This window comes from Dunckerocampus dactyliophorus, chromosome 19, assembly GCF_027744805.1.
Source record: "Dunckerocampus dactyliophorus isolate RoL2022-P2 chromosome 19, RoL_Ddac_1.1, whole genome shotgun sequence".
Lineage (NCBI taxonomy): Eukaryota > Metazoa > Chordata > Actinopteri > Syngnathiformes > Syngnathidae > Dunckerocampus > Dunckerocampus dactyliophorus.
The window spans coordinates 17746537-17769833 of NC_072837.1; the positions used below are offsets into that span (position 1 = coordinate 17746537).

The 23297-nt window shown below is 41.6% G+C and overlaps 2 protein-coding genes across 4 annotated transcripts in view; one reads left to right on the forward strand and one right to left on the reverse strand.

Moving 5' to 3' along the window:
• Positions 1-3493, reverse strand: part of nkain2 (sodium/potassium transporting ATPase interacting 2) — a 97348-nt gene extending 93855 nt beyond the window's left edge. The window contains exon 1 of the mRNA XM_054762443.1: positions 2548-3493. Coding sequence (XP_054618418.1) covers positions 2548-2601 — 54 coding nt within the window. The 5' untranslated portion in view covers positions 2602-3493. The remainder of the gene's footprint in view (positions 1-2547) is intronic.
• LOC129172563 (triadin-like) overlaps positions 1-23297 on the forward strand; it is a 40228-nt gene that overhangs the window by 6855 nt on the left and 10076 nt on the right. For 2 of the 3 annotated variants that reach the window (XM_054762444.1, XM_054762446.1), the window contains exon 1: positions 18618-18943. The exons of the other annotated variant lie outside the window; for it this stretch is intronic. In XM_054762444.1, the coding sequence (XP_054618419.1) occupies positions 18914-18943 (30 nt within the window). In that variant the 5' untranslated portion in view covers positions 18618-18913. Of the gene's footprint in view, positions 1-18617; positions 18944-23297 lie in introns of those variants that run through there. 3 annotated transcript variants of the gene reach the window in all.

The following is a 23297-nucleotide window of genomic DNA, read 5'->3' on the forward strand; positions in this document are numbered from 1 at the left end:
TATCAGGATTTTTGCATTTAATTAACAGGCATTTTATTCACTAACCCATGAAGCACACACGCTATGCTGGTAAAATGTACAAAAAACAATTTTGAAAAACATAAAACGGAATTTGGGAAAAAATATAGCCGATTTAATAGTGGCCTTAGAGTGGGGAAGAAGGACAAAGAAGCCAAGAACTTACCACTTCCACACGGAATGAGAGGAGAACCTTTTTTTCACTGGATCTCAGCAATGGCATGCTCTGCTGGCTAAGTCGCTAATATCCATGCAGTGTGAAAGGTAATGTAATCTAATCTTTGTCACATAACATTACTGATGCCTCGTGACCACAATACCACATATAACTTGTCTTTCAATATTTTCTGACTACTTAATCATAAGCCAAATGCTACTTCTTTTTTTAATTTTTCGGAAAACGGCGATACAGCGAGGGACCGATATTCGAACTGTGATATAGCAAGAGATGACTAATTAATTAGTCTTTGTAAATTGTATTTATAGATAAGATTGTGCATGCATGCAGTCCAACTTTGCATTGCTAAGGTGAACATCGTTGTTTTTATCTATGTTGCAAAATACTGCGTCTCTGCTGCTACTACTGCACTCCATTTTGCCTCAGTGGCTTCAAGTTGAGATTAATCGTGATGTCTCATGTCGCACAATCAAGAATGAATGTTAAAAGTGGCCACATTTTGCCTCATGTCCCTGCATTTGCACACATTTAAATGCCGCACAACATCACGGTTCTGCCTCGGGTTCCCACACTTTATGCGGTTATCCCCTCCTTATACCAATAACGCTTCAAGAAACGGCGGATTACAACCTTTTTCTCCTCTGCCTCTGTTTGAGCTTGAGGGGTTTTTTTTACCCCCACCGACTAGCCTTAAGCACATTAACTGGCAGACTTGCTAAAACTTCAAAAGCATCCTCAAACGCTTTCTGTGATGTGATGCTTCAAAACGGGCAATTTAGCACAGACAGACTGGAGCTTCTAAAAGAGGCTAGATTGTAAGACCGTCTAAATAAAAACACCATAGCAACCATTACTTCTTGACATTTTTTGGGCAAGGGGAGTGGTAATAAACTAGCAGCTGAGGTTTCTACTTCCCTATGAGATCACTGGTGTTCTCAAACATCCTCTCGTGTTTGCACACAAACTCACCTCCTCCCTGCCTGCCTGCCGTCTTTCCTGGCATCCGCGCCAACACAGATGGTGACGGGAGCGACGTAACACAAACATGGAATGGCAGCAGTTGGCTTCCATGACTGAACATGGCGTCTAATCGTCATCGCTTGTGAATATCATGTATCTTGCTCCGTCGAGCCAAATAATATCTGTTTTATCAATCTATAATATCATATCTCCCTGTGCTCATTCACACGCCAAATGACCTCAAGTGAACCAGTTATGATTGTTCTCTTGTTTGCCAGTCCGTTCATAATAGTGCCCTGCTGTTTTTTTTAAGAATCTAGTGCCAAAAATGCCAGTCAAACATCATCCGTATGACACGAGTGCTGTGCTGTTTTTAAGGACCTGCTGCAAAAATACTAGTCAAAAAGCTTCAATAAGACAGCTCTGCGGTTTTGAAGAACCTACTGCCAAGAGTACTGTGCTAGTGGTCAAAGATCCTGTATGTAACAGGACAGCTGTGCTGTTTTTAAGAACCTACTGCCAAAAGCACTAATCAAAGTCCCTCTTTATGACAGGAGTGCTCTGCTGTTTTTAAGGACCTACTGCAAAAACACTCATCAAGGTTTATATATGTGACAGGGCTGCTGTGCTGTTTTTGAGGACCTAATGCAAAAACACTGGTCAAAGATCCTTTATATGACAGGAGTGCTCTGCTGTTTTAAGGACCTAATGCAAAAACACTCATCAAAGTTTCTCTATGTTACAGGGATGATGTGCTGTTTTTGAGGACCTACTGTAAAAACAAGTCACAGATCCTCTATATGACAGGAGTGCTCTGTTGTTTTAAGGACTTGACTGCAAAAACACTCTACAAAGTTTCTCTCTGTGACAGGGCTGCTGTGCTCTTTTTGGGGACCTACTGTAAAAACACAAGCCAAAGCTCCTCTATACGACAAGACTGCTATGCTGTTTTTAACAACCTACTGCCAAAAATGCTATTCAACGGTTCTTTCAAAGATCTTTTATATGGCAGAAATGCTGTGCTGTTTTTAAGAACCTCCTGCTAAAACACAGGTCAGAGATCCTCCATATGACAAGACCGCTCTGCTGTTTGTAAGAGCCTATTGTTAAAAACACTGGTCAAAGACCCTCTCTTTGACAGGACGGCTCCGCTCTTTTTGACTACTGCACAAAATGCTAGTTAAAGATCCTCTCTATGACAAGTGCACTCTGCCTTTTTGCCTTTTTAAGAAGCAGTCACATATCCATGCACGGAGTGACAAATCACACAAGGTCAAAGTGTGCAGCTGCATGTTGACAAGATTTTTTTTTTTTAAACGTCTCTCATGCCTTGGCATTGATCCGTCCATCCAGCTCCCCCCTCAGGGATCAATAGTAATCATAACACTTACCAGCTGCATGCCACAGATGAAGGCCAAGGTGCACCTGCCACTGCAGCACCCCATGTCGTCCTCCGCCCTGTCTCCAGACGTCCCCCAATCTCCAAAATCTCAGTCTCCCAATCCAATTCCTTCCTTTCCGCAGGGCTGTCCTGAGCGTCTGGCTGCTCAGGTAAGAGGCGTTCACCGCTGGGCCCGGGGGAGTGGAGGCTGGCCCCTGTAGCTCAGGCTAAGACGTGGTTCTAGGTGACTAACGGACATCCACGGGGTGTGGGGGGGGCAGCAAGAAAAGACGGACGGTTTCTCGGGAGCTTGACTTATCACGTGGCGTGATGCATTTTTTTTATTCTTTCATATTCATAGGAACACGGTGCAAATGCGTAGCAAGCAAAAAATAAAAGTAAGAGATAAAGTCAGGTATCTTAAAAACTGGCAGTTAGTCAATCAGTAGTTCTGATTGTTCTCTATTTATCAGTCCAGGTGATGACGATAATATTATTGTTAGATTTAAATTCAAGGCGGTGACTAATTTGTCTAAAGGGTGGACATAACCCGACAAAGTGTCCTCTCACAGGAAGTCACGGACGCCAGGCGACAACGTCCTCCGAGGCGACGACCGGAGTGGAAGTGTCAGCGGTCCCTTCATGTCCTCTTCCCCAGACTGCTGCTGCTCCTCAGCGGGCTCAAGTCGCTCTCAGCTCCGCCGCCGCTTCGGGTAATACAGGAGACCTCCGGACCATTCAATATCAAAGACACGTTTGGTGGCCAAAAAGGAAGCAGTGTCGCTCCATTGGTGACATTTAAGAAGATGAGCGAATTGACTATGTCGAAGTTGTGGGCTCGTCTTGACAGAGTAGACCGGGCTGACAATGGAGACAGAGGGAACCGACCCTCAGACAATAGGGACACAGATGGACCGACCCTCGGAGAAGAGACAGCCGTGATGAGGAGCGTCTCTCGCCCGCCGTACGTCAATATTTTATGCAGCCACTTGGCAGTTCCGGGTGGCACTTTCAAAATAAGACTTACACACCAGCTTCACGGGATAAAAGCGCGATGTAACTTCCGGTTTTATTGTATTCTAGTGCAGAGCAATTTAACTCTTTTTTTCTCTCGTCACTATTATTATTATTATAACAATTATATTATACCATAACATGTTTACTTTACCAAAATATAGTAAAAAAAAATAATTACAGGTAAAAATAAATATAGCTAAATATATGTCTATGTGTGTGTGGATATACATGTGTGTATAGACATAATAGCATATTTATAATAGAAATAGACATAAATACAATATATAGAGAAAATATATAGTGAAATGACAAGCAATATATTATGCTGGTCAAAGATCCTGTCCATGGTGAGAATGTTCGGCTTTTTTCTAGGAGTCTACTGCAAAAATGCTCCTCAAAGAACCTCTACATGACAGGCTGCTGTTTTTAGGAATCAACTGCAAAAACACAAAAGGACCTCTACATGACAGGCTGCTGTTTTTTGCACTGTACTGCAAATATGCCAGTCAATAAACCTCTACATGACAGGCAGCTGTTTTTAGGAATCTACTGTAAAAACGCTAGTCAAAGATCCTCTCCATGACAGGCTGCTGTTTTTAGCACTGTACTGCACAAATGCTCTTCAAAGACCCTCTACACCCTCTACACAACAGGCTGCTGTTTTTAGGAATCTATTGTCAAAAACACTCGACAAAGATCTTCTATGTAACAGGCTGCTGTTTTTAGTAATCTACTGTCAAAAAACGTGCGCCAAAGCTCCATATAACATTTTTAGAAATCTACTGGCAAATATCATTTTTGAGACGATAGTCCAATTTAGTAAACATAAAGAAGGGACTACAGTCGAGGAGCAAAACGGTTGCATGTGCCAGTTCTTGACCTTTTTGCAGTCTTCTTTTGCAGTGGTTTTATTTTGAAGGCCTTTATCTCAGCCGATGTTGCGCTCAGCAGGGCTCCTTTCATTGCTTGTGATGCACAAGGCAACACATTTTTTTAGGGGCAGTGTTTCGCTTTGCAGCTGCTCCAGGACGTGGCTGTCAAGAGTGCTATTAAACATACAGTATGATGCCCCCACCTCCCCGCTTACCCCCCTACCTTCCCCAGCAGGGATCCATCTCTTTGGGTTCATCAATTTGTCCTAATTTCTCATTAACAACTCCAGACGTGTCTGCTAACCAGATATTGATGTTGAATACTTGATAGTGGGTGCTTAATGAATTTCATATCCTATATTAAATACTGCTCTACAAATATCCATCAATTATGCGTTAAGTTATACTCTGGGGGGGGTCTCATTTATGACACTTCATTTAGCTCTTTTTAAGGACCTACTGCAGGTTTTTTGTAGCTTCTTTAAAGCAGCAGAGCACGCCTGTGATTTAGAGGATCTCTGACTCAAATTTTTGCAGCAGATCTTTAAAAACAACAGAGCGCTCCTGTCATACTGATGATCTTTCACCCGTGTTTTGCAATAGGTCCTTAAAAACAGCAAAGTGCTCCTGTCATATAGAGGATCTTTGCAGTACCTCCTTAAAAACAGCACTTGTCACATAGGGGATCTCTGACATAGGGGATCTCTGACTAGCGTTTTTGCAGTAGATCCTTAAAAACAAAAGAGCACTCCTGTTATATTGAAGATCTTTGACTGGGGTAATAGGTCCTTAAAAACAGCACTCGTGTCCCTATATGTCCCTTTGTCATCTATTTAGTCACACCCACAACGAGGATTGTCATGTTAATTTCCTGACTCAATCACCCTCAGAATTTCCACTCAACAGCAAGCAGCATATCATGCACTGTCATGACAGCAACATGAATCCCCCACCTATTTGATCAAGGATATGTAGTATTAGTATCTATAATTCAAGCACAAACACACACATGTAGCATCCATAGATGCAGGAAGACTAGAGAGAGGTCGAGGGACGCTGAAGATCTTAAAAAAAAAAAGAATAAAAATGGCGTCTGTGACACTGGATGGATGACTAAATGGGCACGGATGAATGGGCGGATGCTTTGACACATTGCCTGTGGGTATCAGCCTTTATGTGCGCCAATGTCAATCAAGATTAGTGGCATAATTAAACTCCCGTTGCACACTGTGTGGTGAGTGTGAGTTGTTGTTGTGTGTGTGTGTGTGGGAGGGGTGGACTGTGACAAAGATGGATGGCGAGGGGAAAGCCGGGCATTAGGTTGTACAGCAAAAAACAGATAGCCTTTACACTTTATGTGTGTGTGTGTGTGTGTGTGTGTGTGTTAATAGCCCACATTTTTTGCCATAAGTGACCTAATAACACACATTGGCGTTAACACAGCTTGTTAATAACCACAGCTAAATAAATTGTCAACAAAGACCCCCCCCACCACCACCACCACCACCCGGCTCCAGAGTGCAAACTCAACGTTAGCAACGCTGGCATCGCTATGTGAGTTAAAGTGCTAATTTTACACTTGCATTTTAACAGCAACATCATACCACAGTAGCCTATGACTGATGGATTGCTAGCAGAGCAGCATTTTAGGATGTGTAGCGAAGCCTGACCCCAGTCTATCAAAAGCTAGCCTTCAAGCGCCACTTTTGTTCTCAAGAGTCCAGCAAACAGGCGAGGGACTTGATTGATTTTTAAACCGGCTGACTGTTAGAACATGGTTAACAAGTCACTTTTCCCTAATAGGGTGACCTTTAAGGTACTGAGTGAGTCAGTGATAGAGCGTTCTGAAGTTCTCTGGCCCGAAGGAAACAGAACCACATCTCTACTTTGGCCCAATTTCTCTTGTAGGTTTCCAGTTTGGGTGCCTGGTGCGCAAAAGCCTAGCAAACACACTTTGAAAACTAGAGGAGAGATTTGTTTGGAGTTTGCGGGGTGACTCACTGATTCAGACGTGATTCTCTAATTGAGTGTATTACTCACTGACTCAGCGATTGAATCACTCCCTCACCGTCACAGACGAAGTGCAACTAGATGACTAAGAGGGAAAGAAAACAACACAAGTTGAGGATGAGCACTTCGAAATCCTTCATGTGAGGAGCTAATGTTTTAGCTCGGGCCGATCCGTCAGGCCATTAAGGATGAGCGGCTGCACGCCAGACACCTCATGCATTTTTAACCGATCAATATCCTCTCTTCTGCTTCTATCGCATCGCCTCTTTCTACCCCTGTCCCTTGCCTTCCCTGTGCCACCGCGCCGCACCTGTCTGTTCTGTAATTGTTTTTTCCCTCACCTTTCCTCCTCAAACAGCGACCAGAATGATTATTTGGTCCCGTCTCCAAAACCTCACTCCATCCATCTGTTGCCTAAAAGTCTTTCTCCTTAGATTCAATGACTGTTTCCTTTGTTGTACGTTATCTCACACGAGAGAGTACAGCCCTCATATTTCAGCATTTGTATTACAGCATACTGAATCCTCAAGGAACAATACTTGCTATAGAAACTAATATATATACAGTATATATATAAATATATATATGTGTGTGTATATATATATATATATATGTATATGTATATGTACATATACTGTATATGGATATGTACAGTATATATGTATATATATGTATATAGAAATTACAAAAAACAGCAGAATACAAAAATAATCTGTGTATTCAACCCAGCAGACAGCATTTTGGTTTGGAATATTTCAGTTACAAAAGCTCTTTAAAAGTATATTTTACAAGCTTTTAGTGAAATCTAAGCTGGTAAAAATAGCCAAATATAAAAATGACCTTCATACTGAACCAAGCAGATGGCATTTTGGTTAGGAATACTTTGAGTTATGTCACCTTATTCGTCACGAAAGGTCTTTAAAAGTATATTTTACGAGCTTTTAGTGAAATCTAAGCTACTAAAAATAGCAGAGTATAAAAATAACCTATGTATTCAACCCAGCAGACAGCATTTTGGTTTGGAGTATGATGGCACAGAAGCTCTTTAAAAGTCTATTTTACTAGCTTTTGGTGAAATCTAAACTGGCAAAAATAACAGAATATGAAAACAGCCGTACGTATTCAACCAAGCAGATGGCATTTTGGTTTAGAATATTTGAGTTGCATCACGTAATATGCCATGAAAACTCTTTAAAAGCACGTTTTACAAGCCTTTAGTGAAATCTAAGCTGGTAAAAATAGCAGAATACAAAAATACCCTACGTATTCAACCCAGCAGACAGCATATCAGTTTGAAATATTTTGAGTTTTATCATGTAATTCGTCACAAAAGCTCTTTGAAAGTATATTTTACAAGCTTTTGGTGAAATCTAAACTGGTTAAAATAGCAGAATATAAAAATTACCTACGTAGTCAACCCAGCAGACGGCATTTTGGTTTGGAATATTTGAGTTATATCATGTAGCATGTCACAAAAGCTCTTGAAAAGTATGTTTTTTGAACGATTTTGGTGAAGTCTAAGCTGATAAAAATAACCTATGTATTCAACTCAAAAATAACACAAAAATCCCAAAAATAGCAGTATATTAAAAATTAAGTTCGTATTCAAATCAGCACACGGCATTTTGGTTTGGAATATTTGACTTTTTTCATGAAATACGTCACAAAGGTCTTTAAAAGTATATTTACAAGCTTTTGGTGAAATCAAAACTGGTAAAACAAAATAGCAGAATATAAAAAATGACCCATGTATTCAACCCAGCACATGGCATTTTTGTTTGGAATATTTTAGTTATATCATGTAGCATGTCACGAAAGTATATTTTAAAATATTTGGATGAAATCTAAGCTGGTAAAAATAACCTATGTGTTCAACTCAGCAGACAGCATTTTGGTTTGGAATGTTTCATGTCATGTAATCCAAAAAGCTTTTTAAAAGTGTGTTTTATAAGCTTTTTGTAACATCTCAACTGGTAAAAATAGCAGGATATAAAAATGATCCATGTATTCAACCCAGCTGACAGTATTTTGCCGTGGAATATTTGAGTTACGTCACGTAATATGCCACGAAGGCTGTCCAATTAAGTTCTTACTTTATGTGGATGGTCTTTACTGCGCAGCCTTTGGTCACACCACAATTACCAGTGAGAACGTGAAGAGAGGATCAAGTATTTTTTATATATACATATCGGGTTCAGACCAGAGTACCGAACCACAGGTGCGAAGGCTGCCTTAAACCAACACGCAGGAGCCATCTTGCAGATACTACCTCTGAAGGTGAAATATAGGCGGGACAACTTCTTCCCCGTTCTGTTTCTTTTCAGTCAATGTTAAAGGGGCCAGTGTGCAGCTAATATGGAGGACTATAAACTCAATGTATCCCAGTGGGATGCTCATAAAATAAGACCATCTGAGGCTCAGATTCTATTAATGATCAGTTCACCAATGTGGAGGAGCCGTGTTGTTTCTCAGTATAACCGAGGGAAGACATCCATCGAATTTGTCCTCCCGTCATCATCCTCTGCCTTAAGTCTTTTGGCCTCCTGCCTGGCTGGCCCTCCTAATAACATCCAGCTTGCTACCACTAACGTGAATTGTCACTTAGGTTTGATGCACCGCCTCCCTCGGTGTATAGAGCAGGTGCCTGGAGCCAAAACTGGCAATGAAAGTCTAATTCTGCCTTTTACAAGTCAACATGCCACCTTGATAATGTTGTCATTTTAGGGTACAAATGATCCAAGAACTGATTTAAGTTAGAAAATGTGTTGCTGTCTTCAAGTGGAGATTCATTTGGGCGTCTGTTTATCAAATAAAACGGCAAAATTAGACATGGTAGAATTTGACCCCGGGTGGCTCCTGAAAATGGGACTTGATGTGATTTACATTTTGACTGGCCTCTTGATAAAAATGACAAATGGACTGAATTGTATTGAGCCGCTGTGAGCTACTGTTGCAATATCCAGGTCTAATAGCACCACTTGGAAGTCTGCCTGCAGGCACCAACACATGACGGAACACATGCGGCCGCACACGCACACAAAAGCTATTCATTAGCAAGGAAAAAAAGGTTTTCGTCGGACAAAAACCATCAATGAAACGGAATTAGGCTTTGATTCGTGGCACTTCTGTTTAAGCACAACACATTTAAAAACACCTACGCCATTGTTTTTGCATGATAACATGTCCCAGGGGAGTGTAGAAGGCATGAAAAGACATTTTGAAGACACTTCAGTCTTCCTTTTGGGTGACGCTAAAAGCTGGCAGATGAATTCATGCACAAGTCTGGATTTTAACAGGTAAAGATGAAAATACTCATTAATGTTATTATTTACGCAGAGCATTGTCCCATTAGATGGGAGTAGGTTTAACAATGCATAGCACCTCGATTTGTTTGCCGGTTTGTGCAAACTTTGAGTCTTTTCATTCTTTTCCGTTCAGTTCATTGAGGTGTAACAGCAAGCAGCATATCATGCATTGTCATGATTGGGACATCCAAGTACAACTATGCGCACACGTGCATGCTATATGACTTTTATGTGCATCTTCCATAGTTTCATCATCACAATGCCGCGATTTATATGTCGGATTTTTTCTCATTTTCGGTCATCAACAGGTGTGCAAGGGTGAAGGTAACGCATAATGGTAGAAAAACCAAAGCAAAAGTCCAATCTGACATGACATTTAACGCCGTAGATCACAGCACAGGAGTCAGATTTGTGCAGCTGTTTTAGTCTTTTAATTCTCTCAGTTCAATGAGTTCAGAGGGGTATAATGGCAAGCAGCGTGTCATGCAGTGTCATAATAGCAACAAAGTGCAGCTATGCACATGTCGAGCAGGCTACGAGATTTAAAAGCCAGCCACCCTGACTTTTATATGCACCTTCCGCAGTTTGGGGGTGCCATCATCATCTGGGGTGCTTTTTCAATCAATGGAGCATCAGGTTGTGCAGGGGCGTCAGCTGGCTATGTGGAGACATTGCAAAGGGGGCATCCCTCATGACTGTAGGCTCTCATCTGTGTGGTAATGATTAGCTTTTTCAACAGAGCAATGCTGCAGTCCACAATGGCCGCCTGACAAAGGACTACTTCTCAGCACATGTCAAGCATGTTATGTGACTGAAAGGCAACCAGCATGACTTAGTTTCATCACATGATTGTGTGTGTTATGCCTTTGATTTTGCACATTTTGGGTCCAAATGAATCATTCTTAAGAGAAAGTCACCATCACCTGCAGTCTAACAATGTAGAGTGGGGTCACATGTCAAGCAGCATACAGTATCATGCACTGTCATGACATCAAAGTAAGATTCATTCCCCCACATGTTAGATCAAGGAAATGTAATATTTCCATCCGTCCTTCCATTTTCTACACATGTTGTCCTTAGTATCTTGAATTCAAGCACAAAAATGCACATTCAGTAGCCATGGAGGCACAGCACCATTGTTTTTACCCCGCCGTGCATTCGACCTTCTACTCTCTCTCCCTGGCTTATCTAAATTCCATCCTCAATTTCACCAGGTGTAAGCAGTAGCTCTTCCACCTCAATGCCTCAGACACCTATTGCACATGCATACGAGGCTATTTCCGCTACCTGGCTGTGCAGCTGGATTGTTGTCAAGATAGGACAACGAGGCAGAAGGCCTGTGTGTGTGTGTGTGTGTGTGTGTGTGTGTGTGTGTGTGTGTGTGTGTGTGTGTTTGGGCTGAATAGGCTGGCAGCAGCGTACATCTGGTGACATCTGCTTCAGACAGATAAAGTAATAATAAAGACACACCCGCTATCTGGAAGATGTAGACCTCGTTCTTTGTCACTTCCTGTCTTTGTCATAATTGAACATAAGGATCAGTGGCGGTTTTGGCTTGCATGACGCCCTGCGCAGACCTCCTACCTGGTGCCCCCCAACCCTAAACACAAATACACAAATATTGTTTTTCCCAGTAAAAAACTATATAAAAAACTATATACAATCATAGATTAAAGGGCTAGTTCGGAATGTTTGACATGAAGTTGTATGACATCCCCATCACCAGTGTACTACACAACAGTTACCCCCCCCCCCCCCCCCAACTCCAATTTGCTGCATTTAAGAATAATGAACTCCAGATATATCAATAAATTCCAGAAAATAAACATGTGAGGTCAACTTGAATGACGTGGTGTCTTTGAACACAACCCCTCAGTGCTATGCCCTGCTGCTATTAGAAACTAGTGTTAGGTAAATACATTTTCAGACATGTGCACTTTCTTTTAGCTTGATTTCAATTTTCAGTTCATTTGGAACTGTTAATACACACAAACATAAACAATCCTGCCCTGTCATTTAGCTTGCTTTCGATAAAATACAGTAAAAACGGGCATATTTCAGACACAGTTGCAATTGGTGATTAATCATGATCAATTAATTTGAAAACTGTGATTAATCTGAACAAATTTGTAATCATTTGACAGCCCTATAAAAAATAAATCACAAAAATCTATTTAGCGTAGATAAAATAGAAAGTTACTTTCCGCAGTGTACAAATCCTTCAAACACAAACACGTACGGTTAAATCAACCTGCTATTCACTTTTCACACTTTGAATAAAAACAGATTGAAATGTTCAACTGCCATCTAAAGCCTGACCTTTCTGCTTTTCCTTGAGGCGTTTCTGCTTGAGAGAAAAAAGGACACAACTATTAGTCACAGCATCTGTAGTGGTGGAACATCACACATAAAATACACTCCATTCCATTTTCTTCCGCTTATCTGGGTCGGGTTCACGGGGGCAGCAGTCTCATTAGGGAAGTCCAGACTTCTCTGTCCCAGGCCACCTCCTCCAGTTCCACCGGTGGGGCACCAAGGCGTTCCCTGGCCGTCTATGAGATATAATCCCTCCAGCGCGTCCTAGGTCTCCTGCCGGCTGGGCATGCACGGAACACCTCACCTGGGGGGTGTAGAGGTGGCATCCAAACTAAATGCCTGAGCCACCTCAACTGTTTCCTCTCGTTGTGAAGGAGGTTGGATGCAGTAAGACAGTCGTTTGAAACATCTTCCAAAATCCTGAGGGTTATGGAACAAAAAAGTCAAGCGGTAGACCCAAAAAAATGTTACCGGCCCTGAGCCGGAGGATCCCATTGGCTCTCCGGCAAGACACGAGACCATCCTCGGCCCAAAGGGAGGTTGTTACTGGTGCCAAGTGCAGTCAAATAACCATCAGACGCCATTTGCCAGAGAAGGCTTTTAAGAAGGAAAAACGTCTTCAAAGGCTTCGTCTTCTTCAACGCCACAAAATTGCCCGTTCGGAATTTGCACGAGAGCACCAAACATGGGACATTGAAAACTGGAAGAAAGTTTTATTCTCTGATGAGAAAAAATGGAACCTTGACGGTCCGGATGGCTTCCAACGTTGCTGGCATGACAAAGAGATCCCACCTGAGATCATCTGGGGGTGCTTTTTCCTTCAATGGAACAATGGAGCTTTTCAGGTTGTGCAGGGGCGTCAAATGGCAGCTGGCTACGTGGAGATGTTGCAGGGGGCATCCCTCATGACTGAAGACCCTCGTCTGTGTGGTAATGACGGGCTTTTTCAACAGGACAACGCTGTGCTTCACAAAGGACTTCTTTCAGAAGAATGAGCTCACTCTGTCGGACCATCCTGCGTGTTCCCCTCATATACTGTACATCCAATGGAGAACATTTGGTGATGGATGGCAAGGGACGTTTACAATCATGGACATCAGTTCCAGACAATGGATGCCCTCCGTGAAGCCATCTTCACCACTTGGAGCAGCATTCCCACTCGTCTCCTGGAAACACTGGCACCATGCACGCCTAAACCCATTTTTTTCCCACTCCCATTTCTTCTGTTTGTATTTTGAAGCCCACCTAGAGGATGCCAACAATACATTTTGTGGGACACTCATTTAATATTGGTGCTAGAATATGGGCCGCAACCACTAACGGTTTCAACAAAGCATGGCCGAGCATCATTAAGGCTAAACAGTTTGTCAGGTTAATTTACATTTGCATGCTGCTCTCTGCCGTCCTTCCATCTGTCCAGGCCTGTCTCTGCCAAAACTATGTGTGTGTGCACTATATGTGTGTTTGTGTGGGTGGGGGTGGCGTCCTATCAACACACAGCATGGTTTGGCAACCGTCAGCACACGGCGTCACTTCCTGGCTTCAACACATGGCCGACCTTCCAACCAAATAAGGATTAGAGACCTCACTGGACTCTCTTGAAGACACGTGTGTCTTTAAAAGAACGGAGCCAGTCACAATGACACTTTATTGACACTTTAAGATGGGACGTCAAACCCTGCAGGCACGTTGGATTAAGCTGATTTCATGCTAATAAACACATCAGCGACTCTCTTTGACGTAATTATCTGAAACAGCCAGACATTATTCCTGGCCGGTGTGCTGGGCCTACAAATTGTGTGCGTGTGTGCGTGCGTGCGTGCGTGTGTGTAGCTGGAGGCTGGCTGTATTTGCATAATGAAGTCAATAACGCGGTGACATTATTAGTAATTTAATAAGAGATGATGCGCAGATGCATGCATGAGTGTTTGTCAGCTGTGTCCCCCAAAATGTCTGCAAGAGTTGAAAAGGTAAAGAACAACATGATCGATAGGTGAGGGGACGGCAAGGAAGTCCACACGTGAAAGACAAGACAAAGATTTATAGATAGCGTTTGTTTACCGTGTCCTGCCCTGTCTCGTCCTCTGATGGTTAACAGTCTACACAAGCACACGCACCTCACATCATGCACACAATCTGCCTTTCAGACGACCTAGTCAAGTTTCTTTGCACACTTTTTTGTTGTCCCGCCTGTCCCTGTGTCCTATTAGTTTCACTTTGTCCTGTTAACCTGCATGCCCCATTGCAGACAATCAGCTCCTTACCTGCACTTGTGTTGTTACCTGCCACGTCTTTTTGTATTTCTGCTCTGAAAATTATAGGAAAATAAACAAAAAGAATAGAACAAAGTAGAATTATTTTTATAAATATATTAATATATATTATAATATAAAATAATTATAATGATATTATACCGTGGAACCTTGGTTAGCGTGTTTTTTTAGGCTAACTGGTTAGCTCGCAAGCTCACTAGCTTGCTAGCTAGCGGTCGTCTCGAGTCTCTCCAGCAGCATAAGGTTGCAGTGTGGTGTAAACAATGAATAATAGGAGTGTAAAGGTGACTAAAGGGGTGTTATTTCATGTCTACAGAGCTCTAATAATGTTAAAAACTATTATATACAAACTCACACAGGCTTTGTATGAAAAATATAAAAAATATTCCATTTATTAACATTGAATCCTACATCGCGGAAATTCATTTGATGCGGTCGGGTGTGGAACCAATGAACCACTATGAACGAGGGACGACGTATGAATGTGAGTGTGAATGGTTGTTTGTACATGTGTGCCCAGCGATTGGCTGGCGACCAGTCCAGGGTGCCTCTTGCCCGGAGTCAGCCAGGCTCCATCATACCCTGCGACCCTCGTGAGGACAAGCGGCATAGAAAATGGATGGATAGTTCATGTAGTTAGTTCCTTTAGCCATTTTTGTGCTTGAAAATACTTAATTGTAGCCAAGAACACATACAGTTTGCCTAAATATGCATTTTTTTGCACGAATAATGGCCCGTATTCAACCACAAAATGGCGATTATTTATTTTTCAAACCGCTATATAGTGAGGGAGCCATATTCAAACTGCGATACAGCGAGGGACGATTGTACATTATTTCTTATGGGAAAACTTTGGTTAACGTCCGTTTCTTTATTAGTCGGACCTTCTGGAACAAATTAATGATGCTAACCAAGTTTCGACTTTCAACTAATATACAGCATATATACTAAATGGTTGGAAACTTGTATAAAATGGAACCTTACCGGAAACATTTTTTGAACTGTCCACCCAGGCTACAGTCACCACCCCCCATCTCCTCCAGCCGTGTCTGGACTTGACCTCTGGCGCTGTCCGAGGTGCTTGATGCTCACGGAGAGAACATTTCTCGCCTCCCTAACGCTCAGGGAGGCGGGTGGTGCGGCAGGACTCACCATAAAACACGCCTGTCAACTCGGACGTGCAGATGGAAGGAAGAGTTTTCTAAGCGTCTGTCGTGTGCTGCTTTTTGTCAGACACGGTGCGGTGATTGCCGTGTAGTTTCATCAGCTTGCTTTCATCACAAGACATCTCCCCTGAGCACGCAGGCAACTATTGTGCACTTTTAACTGTTTGAGACAAGAGAATAGTAGAAAGAATAATGGTGGTTGAATAACGCTAAGAAGCGAGGATTAAAAATGATAATGCAGTACTGAGGCATGTGGGCGCTAGCAACAATGCGCCTGTCTGTCTTTAAGCCTTCCTGTCTGTCTCTGTGAAGCTTTTAGTGCTGTCATACTTGCGGATGGATGGATGAATGCTGCCAGTGCGCATTATGAAACGAATGAACACATAATATAACACAGACAGGCATGCATTGTCACAAACACGTGTACTGCTGGACAACTGAAAGTCAATGAATTAGTGACAGAATTAATTATACTGCGGTTTCCTCCCGCATTCCAAAAACATGCATGTTAGGTTAATTGGAGACTTGGGATAGGCTCCAGCGTAGCCCCCGTCACCCTAGTGAGGACAAACGACAGAAAATGGATGGATGGATGGAACAAATGCGATGATATTACCAGGGAAAGCAATTATCATGTTACTTTTTTGGAAAAAAAAATGTCAAATATGTAAAAGAATTTGGGTTTTTGAGTGGGTTTCACGGGCCAGTTGCATTGTGGCATGTGCTGCTGAGAGATGCTTCACAAGATTGGAAATAGTGGGGTGGTGAGGTGCCGTGAGAAGCAGGGCGAACTGTACTCTTGGCAGCTCCGTTAGTGTCTTTGCTCATACTTGACCGAGCATCTCATGCAGTGCTTTGTACAGATCAATCAGTATTGCAGGTTCAGATATCACCGTAGTTTATGTTTTGGTTTATATGGTTTATTGTATTTGTATTTATTCATGTGTATTATGCGTGACCGGATATGACGTTTACGTCTGTGGCGCATCCGCGCATGCGCTACGTGCACAAAGACATTCACCACCCAATATATTACATATATGAAGTATGGTCATTGAACATTTTTTGTTCTTGAATTAAAAAAAGTAATAAAATAAAACGGCACTTGACGTCGCAGATGCGCTGTCGTACAAATTTGCGACTGCAGGAAGTGCGTAGAACCGATGGCGTTTCCGGTACGGATTGCGTAGTGCCACTGCTCACTAACGCAGACGTCGACACGTTTGTGAACAACATTTAGATTTTGAATACAGCCCATGAAAGATGGGAAGTGTTGCACTTATATTTGTGTTGAATGCAATTACAATTTACATTAAAACGTTTCACTTAAGAATAATCATTTTTTTAAAAACAATATCACTATAATTATTATATAATTATACTTTCAGTGTGCCCTACATTCAAAGTCCCGTCCAGTGTCAACACCAGCAGCTGTTTGAACCTTCTAATTATAGCTTCCCCAGCACAGGCTCCCGGGACGAGACTGGAGGTCAGGTTACTGCTCTCCTCCTCACACATGCTGGAGATAAGACGCCTCCTTTTTAAAAATGGAGCTCAAAAAAATCACGATGCCTTGACGCTTTCCAGGGGACACCAGGTAGTCTGCTAACTTGTAATTGGACAGACGCGCGCACAAAAGAAACTTTTGCCTTAGAAGGATTGATTTTCCTATCGTCCCCCCCACCCCCCCACGGCAGGATGAAAAATGGCACAGGCCAGTCATCTTAGTCATCCTCCTTAAACCAGGAAGTAGCCTGCTTACTAAGAAACAAATGGAAAGAAAGAAATATTGCATTTTTTGCTATTTTTTTTTCATAGGCCCCTTTTGCCATATGAGTCTTGATTGGGACGTCACCCTCTGCCCCAGAATTAAAAATGCAACATTCCTGTTGTCGTATGTTTTTCTCCATGAACCAGGAAGTAGCACGCATACTAACAAATTGCCAAAAAAGCCTAAATACGCCAATTTTTTCCATGTTTTTTCTTTTTCTTTAGAGGAATTGTCTGCTTTTGCTATTTGAGTCCCAAGACATGGAGCCCTCTGGCCCAGAATCAAAAATGGTACAATCCTGTTGTCTTGTATCGTTCTGCATGAACCAATAGGTGGCCTGCTAACTAACAAAAATTAAAACAATTTTTATACTTTTATTTAGAGGAATTGTCAATTCTCTGCCATTTTAGTCACAACAGAATTTTCTTTTTTGCCCCAGAATCAAAATGGTACTGTCCCGTTGTCTTGGCTCACCCGCCTTGAATGAAGAAGTAGCCTGTAGTCTTTTTTTAAAGAAGCGTTGTCCACCTTTATCGTTTCAGTCACAACTATGATGTATCCTTTTGCGCCACAATCAAAAATGGTACAATCCTGTTGTCTTATATTTTTCTCCTTGAACCAGGAAGCAGATTAATTGCTAACAAAGTGTCAGAAAATCACATATACACTATTTTTTTCTCACTTTTTTATCAGAATTGTTCAGTTTTGCTATTTCAGTCAAATTGAGATGTCACCGCCCCTGCCCCAGAATCTAAAATGGTACAATCCTGATGTCTCCAAGAACCAGGAAGTAGCCTGCTAGCTAATACATTTTTTTACAATCTTTTATAGAGTCGTCCACTGTTGTTGTTTCAGTCACAACTATGATGTATCCTCTTGCTCCAGAATCAAAAATGGTACAATCTTGTTGTCTTACGTGTTTCTCCAAGAGCCAGGAAGGGGTTTTTTTCTACTTTTTCATAGGAATTGTCCACTTTTTCCATTTGAGTCCGATTGCGATGTCACAACCCCTCCTGAGAATCCAAAATGGTAAAAACCTGTTTGTCCATTAACCAGGAAGTAGCACGAATCGACAAACACAGACAGACAAATGTGTCCTTTTTTGTTTCAGTCACAATAGTCATATTTCCAACTCCCCTTGAATCAAAATGATCTTACATCATCCTCATCAAACCAGGAAGCAGCCCGCTAACTGAGTGTCATTCTACTTCTAAGATGATCAATTAGCTCCTCTGGAGTTCACTTCTTTTTTTTACTTTTTGTCCTTTCCATCTCTTCACCTTGTCCTCCGCCGCCCCCACCCCAACCCATGCCTCCCCAGTTTTTCTGTCTCTATTTTGGACGCTGCGAAGGGGGAGGTCGGGTGACTGAAAGGGTGACCCTCACTCTCCAGCTACAAAGTGAAACTAACAAGCGCTGCCTGGAGTGAAGCAAACACTTTGGGAACTATCAGGAACAATCAAAAGAAATGTGTTTTGTTCCTGTGGCGAAGGTTGTGGTATTTTTAGAACAGCTGTGATCGAGTTGTTGGTTTTTTTTGCTGCCGGATGTCAGCCATCTTTTTCCGTAACGTAAAAAAAGGATTTAATGACGTTCATGCTTGTTTCTATGGTAACACTGTGCTTTGCGAGCCTTTGAAGTGACTGATGGCGAGCCAAGCCAGCTCCAAGTCCAAGGTACAGTAAAAAAATACAGACAAATCCATTTCACTCTGGCTCAACTTCACAAATAATGATCTGCTGCTGAGAACTCCTTTGCAATGTAATTACCATTTAGCTGACACGAGAGGGGAACTTTATTAGGTGGAAAAGTGCTCCTGAACGATGTTGCAGGCAATTCAATTAGATGTGTTTTGCCAATATTCAAATATCGAATGCAGCACTTTAATGTTAAGAGGAGGAGAGATTTGGGGTTTTTTTGCAATAAGTGGACCAAGTCTGTTGCATTTTTACACCACGTCAGCTTCGCTGGCGTAAACACAAAGCTGGAGGTGGGCGGCACCGTGACTCACGTGTTACGACAACAGCCGGTGCACACTGATTGCCTCCCACAGCAACCAAAACTAACAATTCACTGCATTAATCAAACCTTCACTAAATATTAAGATCCAATAGTTTTTTTCATGGAATCCTGGCTTCCACACACAAACATTCTCTCATGCCCTGCTACCTACGCTTACATTACAATACTGAGCAAAGGTTTTGACACATTTTTTATGTTAATGAACGACCACGCGGCAAACGCGGTAACTTTTGCAAAACTTTCTAATCTCTCTATTTCAGTGCTATCAGGCTCTGGTGTCTGAGCTCGGTTAACCCCCGGGTGTCCACATTTTTTACAGCAAGGGCCACATAGTGAAAAGTGAAATGATGCAACTTTGCCTCTTTGATTTTTGGTAAAGTGCTTACGGTAGTATCAACTTCACTCTTTGCTATTTTTTTTCCCATTTTTGCTTGTTTTTTTTATTTTCCAAATATTTCAACTTTCTTCTTAAATAATCTTTGTAAATTTTCTTTTCGTTACAGTCTTTCCAGTCGTCCCTCGTTTAAAGCGGTTAATTGGTTCCAGACCCGACCATGTTCAATTTTCACGATGTAGGCTCCAATGTTAATAAATGGAGTATTTTTGTAGTTAGAGTATAGAAAACCTGTTTATGACTTTCTAAATACTGTTGTTAATATTATTAGAGCCCTGTTGACATGCAATAACACAATCCTATTATTCATTGTTTACACCACATTGCAACTCTTCTGCTGCAGGGACTCGAGATGGCCGCTAGCTAACAAGCTAGCAAGCTAACCAGTTAGCCTCAAATTTCTTAAAAACTTAAGCCAAAACCTCACCACTTCCACACGAGATGGGAGGATAACTTTTTTTCACCCTATCATGTCGGCCGTGCCATGGCTGACTTCATGACTTCGTGCAGTGTTAAGGTAAAGTCATGTTAGGTAATGTCTCAATGTTTTGTGTCATAACTGCTGCCTGGTGACCAGAATGCTACATATCACTTGTACTTCATTATGCTTTGACTAATGACAGACCGTAGTCCTCCAACAGCCATCATTTATTCATTTCTGAAAAAAACGAGGCCTATCGAGGAAGCGATAATCGAACCGTGATATTGCGTGGGACGACTGTATGTCTTATTTTCTCTTATTATGTCTACTATATTGGGCAATAGGAGTTTAAAGGTGACTATGAGGTGTTATTTCTAGAGGGCTCTAATGTTAAAAAGCCCATTTAGAAGGTCATAAGCAGGTTTTCGAAGCTCTAACTATGAAAATATTTCATTTATAAATAAGGAAACCGATTAACTGCGATGAACGAGGGATTGCTGTCCATATTTTACTTTTTTTTCTCTTTTTAGAGGGTGGTTGTATTACAGTATAATATTTGTATTTTCACCCTTGGGATTTGAGGCACTAATTCATGTGGAGATGTGTTGCCAAACACCCCTGGAAACAGGAAATTGCACACAAATAAACATGAAATAAAATGAAGGAACCAAACCACTATTGGTGAGAAGCAGGTGCTCCCACCAAATAGCCCATATGATCTCTAATAAGTCTTAAAAATCGGTCTACTGTCTACAACGATGCGGCATTAATCCCGGCCAGTAAATAGCCCTCACCCGCGTCCTTCTAATCCCGTGGTCAGCAGTTGTTGTGCCAACAGGTGCTCCTTTGAAAGCCCGACAGTACGAGCAGGTCAGACTTTTGGCGACTGAAAAGCGCTTGTTGGCCTTTTCCGATTCACCGTGAAGGCAGCCGTCGTGACTCTTTCACCTGCAGTGAGTCGATACGGCCGCTGTCGGAGCGCCGCTGGATCATTGTGCAGCTTTCCTATAGCATACACGCACAGCTCGACCGCTAGCGTGGGTGACAACACGTTTAAAATTGATGTGGAGGTTATCAATGCAGCAACATGAAAAGGTCAGCTCCGTGGACTTTCAAGCCTCAATCTAAACCACATTTTTATTGCTGCAAACAATACACAGCGTTAGGCAGCCATAGTGTCAGACAAACTGCAAATGGTGACCTTTGACACCAGGAACCAATTTATTGCTTCTATTCCTGAACGGCTGCACACAAAAGGGTGAGCGTTTGTCAAAACAAGCACCCCTACGGTGCTGCCTTTGCTATTATTTCTCAGACAAATGCACCACATGGTGGCGCTGTTTAAATTAAACGGCTTGACAATAAATTTCTCTCACAGCTCAACAGAACAGCCACTGTAAATTTCAGGTATTTCGCCCAATTGTCACAAAATTTGGTACACACCTTCAGGGGACTGACGTGCACAAGGGTGTAACATTTGAGCAAGATTGGTTGAAAAACATGGACGCCATCATGCAAAACATCTCCGAGGGGACACAAGCGGGACAAATCGTCCTTAAGTCATTGACCACTTGCTTAAAATGATTATGAAACTTGATTTTTGTATTACGTGTATGCTAGCATGTCTACGAAGCACAACCCAAAATGTGCTTTGTAGGACATGCTACAAAGATTCCATGGGAACAAATGGCATTTTTTACCCTGCAGAAAGAGTAGTATAGGGGCCAGCGAGGGACAAATAACTTCTGTAGTATTTCAAGAAGAAAACTGCCATCTCGGCTTTGTGATACGGCTGAGAAAGCCTATTATTAGTATCAACTTTGCTCTTTTTTTCTCCTCATCTTAATTTTCCAAACAACTTCATTTTGTTTTGTTTCTCATATTACGACTTTTTAAAAAATACGTTGTTTTTTCTTTTAATATTTCAACTCTGTTTTACTACAATGACATTATTGTTCCTCATATTACCAGTTTATTCTCGGAAAATTGTGACTTTTTTCTCGTTAGAATACGATGATTTGACTTAATTCTCATAAAATTACAACTGCTTTTTTAAATTGTCCAACTATTTCAACTTTCTTCTTGTAAATGTTCCTCTTGTATGGCTTTATTCCTGTATTATTTTGACTTTATTGTTGTAACATATATGAACTTTTTTTTTTTTTTATTTTTTTTGTTTGTCATAATATTACGATTTTAAAAAATTAACATCATTTTTCTTGAATATTTCAACTTTAATGCTACTGAAATGACGGTTCACGTAAAATTACAGCCGTTTTTTTGCATTTCTGCTGTTTTTAAAAATTTTCCAACTTTCTTCTTGTAAATTTCTTTCCTCTTGTAAATATGACTTTATTCCGATAATATTTCTACTATATTCTCATAACATTATTACTTTTTCCCCAACCAAATTTATCATCTTTGTTTTGTTTCTCTTTAAAAAAAAAAACATTTTGTCTTTAATATTTCAAATTTTTACAACTAAAATGATTTTTTTTCTCATAATATTACGTTATTCTGTTTCTTTTTTTCTTGATATTTTGACTTTCCTTTTTTGTAAAATTACTGTTGATTGTTCCATTCAGGCTGTTTTAGTTTTCTTGTTCAATTATAATTTTAGAATATGGTGTGGGTGTTTGGACACTCCTGGTATAGTATAGTATAGTATAGTATAGTATAGTATAGTAATGTATAGTAATGTACAATGCCTTAAGAGAAGCCTCTTGCAGCTAAGTCTGCACTTTGCATGTTCAGATAAGCAGCGTGTGTGGAAAAAAGAAAACACTTTTTATTTCGAGTCATTGATGTTGTCGAGCCGCGAGTCCACAAAGCAAACATGGAATTCAATCTCCAAATCACCTCGGGGGATCTTGGTCTGCGTCTCTCTCCCGCTCTTCATCCCCGGCTCATCTCTCTGCCTGGTGGCTCTGATTTTCGTCGCCGCACAAAGCAGCACACGCTCGGGTGATTCACCGACGCCCCGGCGAGCAAACAGCTGCTGCGTGCTTTAATCAACCCGAACGCTAACACTCACACAACAACAACAACAACATATGACCTTACAGCGAACAGGCCTGCCATCTCCTATGTAAATCATGTCAAGCACCGGTCATCAAGTCATTGCAGCTCTGCCCTCTGGTGGCCACAGAGGCTACTGTCATGTGTATGTTACGAATACTCGCTGGTATTTGTG